This window comes from Rattus norvegicus, chromosome 8 (genome assembly GCF_036323735.1).
Source record: "Rattus norvegicus strain BN/NHsdMcwi chromosome 8, GRCr8, whole genome shotgun sequence".
Lineage (NCBI taxonomy): Eukaryota > Metazoa > Chordata > Mammalia > Rodentia > Muridae > Rattus > Rattus norvegicus.
Window position 1 is genome coordinate 64,686,460 of NC_086026.1, and position 12,024 is coordinate 64,698,483.

The following is a 12,024-nucleotide window of genomic DNA, read 5'->3' on the forward strand; positions in this document are numbered from 1 at the left end:
GGTCTGGGATAGGGCTCCATGTACTTAATTGGCAGACACATAATCACCTAACTGTGGGCCTTTGCTTTACCCTGTAGCCTTGAACACTTTACTTTAAAATAGCTGGAACTCTAATGCCAGCATGAGCCAGCATGAGGACAGACAGCAAAGTGAGCTTCCCTGTGAGCTCAGGACCCTGCAAGTATCAGCTACTGGGTCTAGTTGGGGCTGCACCCTTTGGGCCCTGGGAAGAGGCAGTCACCAGCTCTATCCCTGGGGATTTAGAGTTACAAACAGTGCTGTGTTCTTGTGATCCTTCTCAAGGACACTTGTCACTTCACAGATCTTATTTTGGGAGGGGGAGTTTTGAGATGAATTTCTCTCTGTGCAGCTTTGGCTGTCCTGGAACTTGCTCTGTAGACCAGACTGGCCTCAGACTCACAGAGACACGCTTGCCTCTGACTCCCGAGCATTGGAATTAACGGCATGTGCCACCACTACCTAGCCCTTTTTATTTTAATTTTACGTGTGTGCACATGTCTCTGAGTTTGGGTTTGTGCACCTTAATGTAGTGCTCATGGAAGCCAGAAGGGGGCATCCAAGCTCCCAGCTGGAGTTAACCGGCGGTTGGTTGTGAGCCGTCCGGAGCAGGGGTGCTGAGAGCCTAACTGGGCTCCTCGGAAGAGCAGTGTGTGCTGTTAATCACCAAGTCAACTCTCCAGCCCTAGGATGCTCCTTTAAGAAAGCTAAAGACTGATGTTTCCCCTTCTGCAGGGTTTCCCACTGTATTAGAGTTCTATAGAAGAAAAGAACGGATAGGATGAACACACACACACACACACACACACACACATTCACACACACACACTCACATATCCACACACACACTCACACACTCACACACATACATTCACACACTCACACACATTCATACACTCACACACACACTCACATATCCACACACACACTCACACACTCACACATGAACATTCACACACACATTCACATGCACATACTCACATTCACACACACTCATCAGACACACACACATTCACACATGAGCATTCACACACTCACACATTCACACATGAACATTCACACACTCACACACATTCACACACACATACTCACATTCACACACTCATACATCACACACAAACACTCACACACATCCACTCACCCAAAGAAGTGGGCTCTAATAACAGGAAGCGTGGCTTAGCATCAGGACAAATGAGCTCTTTGGTGAGGGGGATGGCAAGCAGGCAAAAAGCAAAAGCTTCCTTCTCCCACGCCCTGAAGGTGTGGCCCAGATTTAGGGTGGGTCTTCCCACCTCAAATGATCCATTAAAGAGAAATCCCTCAGCTGCGCCCAGGTGCTTGGCTTTAGTTAATTCCAGGCGGGGTCAGGTTGACAGCGGCCACACCCACATTCCTTTTCATTGCTTTGCCCTTGGGCCCTGATTCAGGACTTCATCTCACCGCTCTCACTTAACATTTAGCTCCAAGGAAAACTTGTCCAAGATCCACAGCCCCCAGGGGTCATCTCCAGCTCAGAGATCTAGATATCACTCACTCCCAAGCCCACCAGGCTGAAGCCATGGGCTGAGAACTGGGGTGTAGCACCCCTCCTTCAGGAAGCCAGGAGTCTTCCTTTGCCAGGAGAGTTACCTTTTAGAAAACTGCACGGGGTTGGGGATTTAGCTCAGTGGTAGAGCGCTTGCCTAGGAAGCGCAAGGCCCTGGGTTAGGTCCCCAGCTCCGAAAAAAAAGAACCACAAAAAAAAAAAAAAAGAAAGAAAGAAAGAAAGAAAAGAAAAGAAAACTGCACAAAGCCAACATATACACTATCAGCTGTGTCTTCCTCTATCCACTATGATCTCCAAACTGTTCTTGGGGAAGAGGCTGATTCCCCGAGGGGAGGGGCAGGAGGCCTCTGCCACTGCACCAGATGTAAAGCTGAGGACTCTCGGCCACCTCACAGACGTCACTTGTCCTCCAATGAGCAGGGCTCGATGGAGAAGACGTGAGGCAGAAGAAGGGTCTAGGGACCAGATTCTTACCTCCCACCGAAACCGCAGCATCTGCACTCACATGGAGAGGAGCTCGGTTTACAATAAATACGTAATGGATCATCTTTAAGGTGTGGCCAAGACTCCGCCCTGCCTTGCTGATCTTGCCAGTCATTAGGGCAGCAAGCCTGGAATGAAAGGGCCTGGCAACCCTTGGTCCCTTGAGAAAGAAGCAGCCTGGGCTGGGAGTGAAGTCCACTTCTCTCCGAGCTTGCTGTTCTGCAATGAAGTGTCCTACTGGGGTTTTGCAGCATCCCTGCTTAGACAGCATCATACAGGCCTTGAACCCAGAGTCTCATATCCTGAGTCCCCTGGGAGTCCAGAAATCTGGTGTTTTAAACAAACACAAAGTGGGGTCACTGAACATTGAGAAACATCTCAGAGATGTAGGATGTGCTAGGTCTTGGGGATGGTGGGTCAGGCCCTTTGGTCCATGACTGGGAGTTTTCAGCATAGATATTTGCAGAGAGAAGGATGCTATGGGACATCAGCCAGCAGGTGAGATACTGAGGAGCTAGGTTCTCACTCTGGCTTTGACCTCAACTGGAAGCAGTGAGGAAGAGTCATGGCTTGCTGAAGTGAGCCCTGAGCCCTTGTCCTGGTGGCTATGTGTCTTTGCTGCAGTTTCTGCTGGCCTAGGAAAGCAGGTCTCACAGTTAGTGGTCTGGAGCTGAGTCCGGAGTTGGAAGTCAGATGCACAGATGGGCCACCAAGGAGGTCAGGGAGGGTGCTGGTGCCTGAACTGCTCTATCTGCTTCTCTGGTACCACAGTGGCCTACGAATCTAGGTGCCCACATCCTTTCTGGGGTATCGGTGTCCCGGGGGCTGTCTGCTGACCTCTTCTCCCCTGCCTTCCCATCATGCCTGGCCACACCCTTCCCCCTCGCCTTAATCTACATTCTATAGGAATTTCAGCTAAGACAACTCTTATTTTATTTTACTTTGAGACAGGGTCTCACTCTGTAGCCTTGGCTAGCCTGAAACTCACTATGTAGAGCAGGCTGGCCCTGAATTAATAGAGGAGCCCCCTACCTCAGTTTCCAGAGATCTGGGATGAAAGGTGTGTTCACCACACCCCCAGCCTTGCTTTTGAAGAAGTATAGCAGGTCTTTTCATCTGAAGAATGAAATCCAGACACAGAAAGTGGAACGGAGGTGGTCAGGGGCCGAGGAGCACGGTATTACTATTAAATAGTTCGGATCTCGTTTGGCTGTTGTGCAAAGGGTCTGGTGGTGATTGCTAACACGAGCAGATTTAATTCAGCAGGAAGGTGCACTCGGTGGGGTGCACTAGTGGGTGAAATGATACAGTGCTTTACAGTCTCCGAATGCACTAGAGCCCTGGTGGCGGCAGCCATCTTGTGGATCACGTTTGGCTCAGACAGTTTCCTTTCTCCCAGCCTGGACCTCTTTTTCTGGGTTAAGGATGGGTATGGGTACTGTGATATTCCAAAAGAGGAAAGTATCAAGTCCAGTACGCAGGAGGGGAAAGAAGCCAGGAGCGCACGGGGTTCTCACCTAGTCTGAGTATGCCATGTCAAGAGGGAAGCCTCTGATCCAGTGGCAACTTCATCTCAGTCACCTAGGACCGTGGGCGGCTTCTCTAGCCTCTGTTCCTCGTGGTTCATGGGCTTCACATGTGAGGAGTGGCTCAGCAGCACCTGGCTCTCACCGGCAGCGCCAAATAGCACTCATTTCAGTATCTAAAACAGTGGCGTCTAACCGACCTCTCCAGCAGGAGAGAGGAGTCAGACCCAGGGATAAGAGAGATTTGAATTACTCAAAGACACAGTCAGCCATTACTGTGTGTGATCTTAAGAGATGTGGGAACCCTCACCCGACCCAGCACACTTCCTACCCCTTGTAGTTAAGGCTGGAAGAACAGGTTTTGTAGGGGATTAAGGCCTATGTGTGGGCTTGGAACTGGTAAAGACCCAGCAGACTTCTACTTCTCTCCACATTCGTTCTTCCCTGAAAGAAGGCACTGCCATGTCTACCTACACACCATACGATAGAGGAGAAGGAAAGCAAACCGGACAAAGCTAAGTCTGTTGAAGGGCACAGCCCCAAAATGGTCCACAGTGCTTCTCATCAGCCATTGGGCAGAATGTACACCACACACACACACACACACACACACACAGACACACACACATGCACACAGACACACACACACATGCACACAGACACACACACAGGTATACACACATACACACGCACAGATATACACACACACGCACACACAGAGATATACACACATAGACACACATGCACTCAGACACACACACAGATATACACACATACACACACACACATGCACACACACACAGAGATATACACACATAGACATACATGCACACAGACACACACACAGATACACACACACAGAGATATACATACACATGCATACAGACACACACACAGATAGATACACACACAGACACACACAGAGATATACACACACATGCACACAGACACACACACAGATACACACACACACACACACAGAGCCCAGGGAAAGCTAGGAAATGTAGTCCTTAGCCCTGTGGCCATGCCTGAAGACTTAGTGTGTGACGGAGAGACATGGAGAGAATCAACTCTCATCTCTGTTGTGATCGGTCACCAGGCAACAGGAGGGTGCGTTTGTAATTGCTGTTGTCATGAGGGGAGGGGCAAGAGCTGCTGCTGAAGAGGGGTGCAGAGCCGTGGGTATCATTCGCTCTAAGGAATTTGTAGTGTGTTCCATATGTGCTGACAGGCTTTGAATGTGTCTGGCATGCAGGATACTGAGGGGGTAGCACACAGGAGGAGGGGCTGAGCCTGAGGACAAGGGCACCACAGAAAGCAAGGCCACCACTGTACTGGAACTGGGCGCTGGTGGCGGGGAAGGGTTGACACAGGGAATAGTGAAGAATGTTCTTGTTACTAAAGTTGAACACAGCTCCAGATCTGAGCTCTGGAACCCTCTTGGAAGAGAGGATGATAACTGCTTCTTTTTTCTTTTAAACATGTCCTCAGACTATTCTACGGATCGTGGTACTGGGGATCTGGGATTACATCGAAAACAAAATAGAGGTATGACCAGTTCCTGCCCCCAGATCCTAGAAGCTGGGAAATGTCTCATCTATCACAAGAGCCCAGCTCTGTCCAGCATGCACCTGACCCCAGGGAAGCCACTTGGGTGCGGTGGGAGAAGGTGGAGGTTAGGAGAGGGCAAACCCAAGCAATTTCCAACTGAAGAATTTTCTTTAAAACTTGCCTTGAGATTCACAAAATGTATACAGTTAAAGTTGAATTAATTTGGAAAGCCTTTGAGGCGCGCTTTAAAACAAATAAATCTACCTGACTCACCCACCTGTGGTGCACTGTCAGGGAAGCTGTAGACTTTTCCTAGCCTGGGTGTCCACCCTGCTCCACGGTGATGGGGCTGTAGCGTGAGGAGAGAGGTCACTACAGTGCTGGAGGCCCAGCTGCTATCTGTGATCTGTGCAGTAGTCTGAGGCCAGGCCAAGCTCAGGTATCCCGTGTCAGCTGTTTTCCTTCCTGTCCTCTGTGCTTTAGTCTTTGGGCCCAGACCTGGGAGCTACACAGAGGTCCTAGCCTCAGAAAGGCTCGCACAAGGCTGGGCTCCAGCAAGCACAGAGAAAGTCAGTGCCCAAGGCTTAATCATGTGGACTACATCCCTCCTCTACCTGTCCTGTCCTCTTGCAGTGTTACAGACTCTGCACTTGTGAGAGGTGACCCACTGGCCCTGGGTTTTTGCCGTCCACATATAAAGAGGTCCCTGTAAGCCATTAGCTCCCATCCTGTCAATGAAGGATCTGCCTCAGTCTCTGACCAGGGTCTAGGATGTGGGAGGCAGGCCTAAGGTTGTCTAAACTAAGAGCTGTGGGAAGGCTGAGGTCGTGAGAAGTACGAAGAATGCTCAATCATGTCCAGGAGGAAGAGGCCCCCTCAGAGAGAAAGTGAGGGCAGCTGGAGATGGGGTGGACTTCTGGGAGGCACAGGCTACCCAGAGAAGGTGGCCTGCAGTGGTGGCCTTCTTGGCCACTCTCCAGGCTGACACAGACACAGTGGATCTGGCACACTGAAGTACAACCCTTCCTCAGGTGTTCGATGGGGCTGTGATCATCCTGTCCTTGGCCCCGATGGTGGCGTCCACTGTGGCTAACGGACCCAGGAGCCCCTGGGATGCCATCAGTCTCATTATCATGTTCCGAATCTGGCGGGTGAAGAGGGTCATTGATGGTGAGTAGCCTGGGGGTGGTACAGTCAGTGTGGGGTGGGGGTGGGGTGACCCACAGCACTGAGGAAGCCAAGCCTGCCCTGTCTCTCCAGCATGGTGTTCTGAAACTACCCACACAGTCCTGTGTCATACTTACACACGAGTGTCCCACTTCCCAGCCCATGCAACTACCTACACAGTCCTGTGTCATACTTACACACGAGTGTCCCACTTCCCAGCCCATGCAACTGTTTATTTGGTGGGGGGAGGGGATGTTGTTTTTGTTTTTGAGTCAGTCTCCATATGTAGCCTTGGCTGTCCTGGCACTTGCTGTAGACCACACTAGCCCTCAGCTCACAGAGATGCACTTGCCTTGGCCTCCCAAGTAAGTACTGGGATTAAAGGAGTGTACAACCACACCAAGCTCTGGTGGAACTATGTATTGTGTGCATGCAAGGCCAGACTTCCCGTAAGACTAGAAATCTCAACCCTGAAGAACAGTGTCATAAAACTGGGACATGGTAAAGAAGGTAATGACACAGGGAGGGCCTCTGGGGCCATCTTGGGAAAATGAAAGACAACTCAAGTCACTGGACTCCCAGAAGTGGTTCTCAGATGCAAAGAACATCACAGGGAGGCCTACTTCTCAGACCTACCAGGAGGGGCTGTCTTCCTCTCTAAAGAGAAAATGAAGGAAGTAAAGGAGGTGCAGGAGGTGCAGGAGGTGCAGGAGATGCAGGAGGTGCAGGAGGTACAGAAGGCGCCCAGCAATCCCCAAGGACCTCCCTGCCCTCCCCTTACCCCAAGAGGCACCTCAGCGGCCTGTCAGGACACGTTTCAGCACCGCTGTGATGGTTGTTCAGGTTCTTCCCAGCCCTGAACTCTGGCTGCAACAACAGAGTTCTCCCAACAGCATCAGCTTGGCAGGGGTGAGGCGGGCAGGATGCCTTCCTGGGGCTTCTGTCTTGGGAGGACAGCGCTTCATTCCCAGGCTTGGTAGTGTCTGTCATTACATCACAGCACCTTCTTTGAACTGGAATGTGGGGGATCAACCCAACTTAGGAAGTAGCTTGAGGGCCTCGTCAACACATTCTCCTCATTTGACAGATGGAGAAACTGAGTCAAAGAAGAAGAAAGGTCACACTGTGAATGGTGCTCAGAACCATGATTGAAGCCCAGCGCTCGCTCTCTCTCTCTCTCTTTCTCTCTCTTTCTCTCTCTCTCTCTCTCTCTCTCTCTCTCTCTCTCTCTCACACACACACACACACACACACACACACACACACACCACTATACACACGAGACACACCATAAACTATACATTACACACAACCACAAACATAAACCACACACACCACACATACACATATACCACATACATACTCATATATACCACATACACACCACACAAACACATACACCTCACACACACCACACATACAATTCTACACACATACACTGTACATACCACTCACACCACACACACATCATTCACACACTATACACACCACATATACACCACACTTACTATATACTCACCATATATACCACATGCCATACACTATATACATACACCACACATACATACCACATACACTTATACACACCACATATGCAACACACAAACACACACATGCCTCACACATATACCACAAACACAATCACATACATGTGCACTGTATACACCACGTGCACCACACATATCACACTTCCTCTCCAAAGAGAAAGTGTGATTCCCAAGGACCAATGACACATACACTATACACATCACATACACAAACTCACACCACACACATACTATATATATATATATATATCACACTATATACAACCACAAACATACTATACATACCACATACACTACAAACATATATACCACACATACCACACACACATGACACACACCACACACAGACATACACACCATATATATATACATACCATATACAATCACACATACCACATACATATTATACATACATCACACACACACTACACATACCAACACACACACACACACACACACACACAACCTCAGTGCCTTTTTTGACCATCTGATTCATCCCTCCTACCCAGAATTCTATTGTGGGCTCTGTCGGGTGAGAACACCTTCCCTCAGGGCAGAATCAGGCCTTAGGATGCTGGCAGGTGTGGACAGCTGCACACTCCTCACTAGTAGAGGCTGACAGCCCCTTTTGAACCTTCTCCTCAGATCACACTTGGGAACTAGGAGTGCTAGCCTCACCTTGGGTGTGAACTGGTCTCACGAGCAGCCCAGGCAGCAGCAGTTGGGGACAGCTTGGAGTAAGAGACTGTTGGTACTCACTCTGTCCTTTTCAGGGAGAGCATGTAGAGAGGTCTAGAGAAGTGAGAGACATACATGACCTGTGACTGGTAGGTCTCCAGAGAGGTGTGAGACCCTAGGGAGTAAAGTGCAGAGGTCAAGGTGGCCTGGAGTTGACTCTGAAACTTCTGTGGGTTCTAGAGCTGCTAAGCCAAGAACCCCAAGGGAGGGGCTTATGGGGCTACTGCTATCTGAGAAATCACGGGGACCCCATACTCAAAGCCCTGGCTCTCTCACGGCATCTGTATCAGAAGGACACTCTGTAACAGAAACCCACACTCAAAACCCCAGCTCTCTCTTGGCATCTGTATCAGAAGGATACTCTGTAACAGAACCCAGGACTTCCTTGACTTACACTCAGTACAAACTCCCCTTTTGTCAAACGGAAGTCTGCAGAAAGTGGCAGGTGTTGCTCACTGCCTACAAGTGACATGACGCTTGCTCTCTACTGAAAACACTTTCTATTTTGTTGCTCTGCTGCACACAACCTACCTTCTCAGAGTTACTGCATGGTCCAAGATGGCTGTACCAGTGCCAGTCATCACTCTTCTTCATAGCCAGGAAAGATGAAGGGAGAAAATAAAAAAATTAAGGGGACACCCCGCTAACCAGTGTCTGTCTGTCATGTCTATCTATCTGTCTGTCTGTCTGTCTGTCTCTATCTATCTATCTATCTATCTACCTACCTACCTACCTACCTATCATTTATCTATCATCTACCCATCCACCCATCCATCCATCCATCCATCCATCCATCCATCCATCCATCCATCCATTCATCCGTCTTTTAACCTCTAGCCATCTATCTACATACCTACCTACTGCCTACCCCAGAAATAGCCTTTATTGATGGATTATCTCCAGAAACCAGAAAGGCTACATTTCAGTTACACCCTATGGCTGCAGGCTCCGAGGTTCCCACTGCCAGAAGCTGACTTTTGGACACCTGTACCTATAACAGAAGCTAGAATATAGTCATTTCTTGGCAGTTGTACCAACACTCTAGAACTCCAGAGCTCCATCACTATGAAAAAAAAGGATCTGATTTGAGTTGTGGCCTCTCTGTGCTTTCTGGATGCTTTTGGGGACCTGCCCCCACCCCACATCCCCACAAACTGAGTCTGGACTTTGTAGCTTCTGCTGAACTCTAGGCTCGCTGCTCCACAGTCCAAGCCTAGCTGCTGGCCAGCTCTTCACATGGCTCCCTCTGTCTTCCAGCCTATGTCCTGCCAGTCAAGTTGGAGATGGAGATGGTCACCCAGCAGTACGAGAAGGCCAAGGCCATCCAAGACGAGCATCTGGAGAGACTGACGCAAATCTGTCAGGAGCAAGGGGTAACACTTGCAGATCTGCCCATCTCTGTCCAGGCCTTGCTGAGGACCCTGTAATGTCAGGATGCCAGGGCTTGGGGACTGAAGTCAGAGAGTGTCCTCAGCCCCTGAAGACAGACAGCCCTCAGCTCCCACCTGTGCCGCAGCCCCAGCCTGTGCTCCACTCACTGTGAGCTCAGTACATGTGTGCTCAGTGCTTCCTTTGACTCCTCAGCCACAGACTCCCACAGCTGATAGGTGGGGAAATCTGTGGGCTGTCATCCCAAATTGATCCTAGAAAATGTCTTCACAAGATGGTACACACACACACACACACACACGCACACACACACCTTCAAATCACTCCCATTGGGATGTCTGTTTATGTACCAATTATTTTTTTATACTTTGGGAACATGGCCTTTCGTTCTTATAAAGTGTTCCTGAGGGACAAGAAGAGCCATTGTGGACCCCACCCTCAGCACATTGTCCAGGGTCCCCTGGACCATGGCAGTCCTTAGGATAGAGGTTCTCCTCTGAAAAGGCAGTAGTGCAAACCCTTAAGCAACTCTCCAGCTCCACTCATTCTCTCACTGACCTACCCAGCCTGGCCATCAGGGGCCTGCACCAGAAACTCCAGTTCTCTCCTCTTGGGAGCTGTGGGAAACTGCATTTGGTGGCCAAAGCATATACAAAGGCAGTCTGGTACTGTGCATACCCCACAGGGACCCTGTAGGCCACAGTCAGGGAAGGTTTACAGAGAAGCTGACCTGAGCAGAGCCATTTGGGAGAAGAACAGGCAGGAGGCCCAGCATGAGAGTGGGAGCTGAGCTGGGCTGCAGAGCCCACACCCCTTATGAGCTAGGAAAAGTCGCATGAGGGAAGGGGTGGGCTTGGAGGGGATCTGGGCTGATCAAGGCACCTGGGGAAAAGGGGAAGGGTCTCTGTGGAAGTGTTAAGTTTTTCATGGATCTTTCTGGCTGCTTCTGGTGGGTGGGTAGGAGGGGACAGGTGGGGGCAGAAAGCCAGAGCAATCACCTGGGTGAGAGCAGACCTGGGTTTAGACTGGGAACCTAGGAAACTGAGACAGGAAAGCTGGAAATGTTACCCAGTGTTAACCAGCTCAAAGTGGATTGGGGAGCTATTGGCCCATGGTATAACAGGAAAACACCACTGTTGTTGGCAACTTGAGAGATTCAGCACAACACTGCCTTGCTCCTAAACTTAGATGCCCCACACAGAACACAGCCCTACCACAAGCCACCATCAGCCATGCATGTGCTTCATGGCCAGGAGCAAGCCCTCATGACAAACTTGAATATCCTATATCACGTTTTGTGTCCTGTGCCACACAGGTTCAACTCACTCCCCACGTGTAGGCTGTTCACCCGGGTCTTGGGGCAGGAACTTCCTCAGGGTCTACACAGGAAAAAGCAGTAAATAAAGAAGATCCACGCTAGGTAGTGACATCTGGAAAAGAGATGAAGAGAAATGGACTGCTTTAATTTAAAAAGCACCTGAAACCTGTCATCTTAGTTAAGACCGTGGAGAGAGGGAGACGGCTGGGGTCCCTGTGGGTGGTAGGAGGTGGTCTGGCGAAGCAGGGCTCAGCTTCTGCTGAGAGAATAGGAAGCAGGCCACTGCTCTCCGAAGCTCGAGCCCACTCCCCAGAGGTCAGAGACAGCACCCCATTGGCAGTATGAGCTAAGGTTTGAGCCTTGACCTGACAAGCAGACACCCTGAAGGAAATGTATGTCAGTCGGGATGTTATGGCAAGATGGCTGTTAGCAAGAGACAGTTCCAAGCCAGCCCGGGCTTTGTGGCTTTACGGCTTGGGTGCTGATAGAACCTTGGTGTCGTTGCTCTGAGGAAGAGGTAGTAATAGAACCCTCAGAGGGTGGTTATGAGATTTAAATACTAATGGTGGCTTACTCAAACTACCTGCTCACTCATGCACGTATACCTGCTTTAGAAATAAACCTGAGTCGTCACTTGCCGACGTACCCCTCTTAGAGCCCGGACAGATCTAGGTGTCTTACCCATAATGCCCTTCTCTCCCAGCCCACCTTGCTGGGGACCATTCCTTACCGTGTTTTCTG

At 50.0% G+C, this 12,024-nt stretch overlaps 1 protein-coding gene across 3 annotated transcripts in view; it reads left to right on the top strand.

Annotated features, from left to right (window-relative positions):
- Nucleotides 1–12,024, top strand: part of Tmem266 (transmembrane protein 266) — a 113,572-nt gene that overhangs the window by 83,261 nt on the left and 18,287 nt on the right. For 2 of the 3 annotated variants that reach the window (NM_001109294.1, XM_039081961.2), the window contains 3 exons: nucleotides 5,065–5,121; nucleotides 6,156–6,294; nucleotides 9,834–9,949. In NM_001109294.1, coding sequence (NP_001102764.1) covers nucleotides 5,065–5,121; nucleotides 6,156–6,294; nucleotides 9,834–9,949 — 312 coding nt within the window. Of the gene's footprint in view, nucleotides 1–5,064; nucleotides 5,122–6,155; nucleotides 6,295–9,833; nucleotides 9,950–12,024 lie in introns of those variants that run through there. The other variant, XM_063265988.1, reaches the window with a different exon arrangement.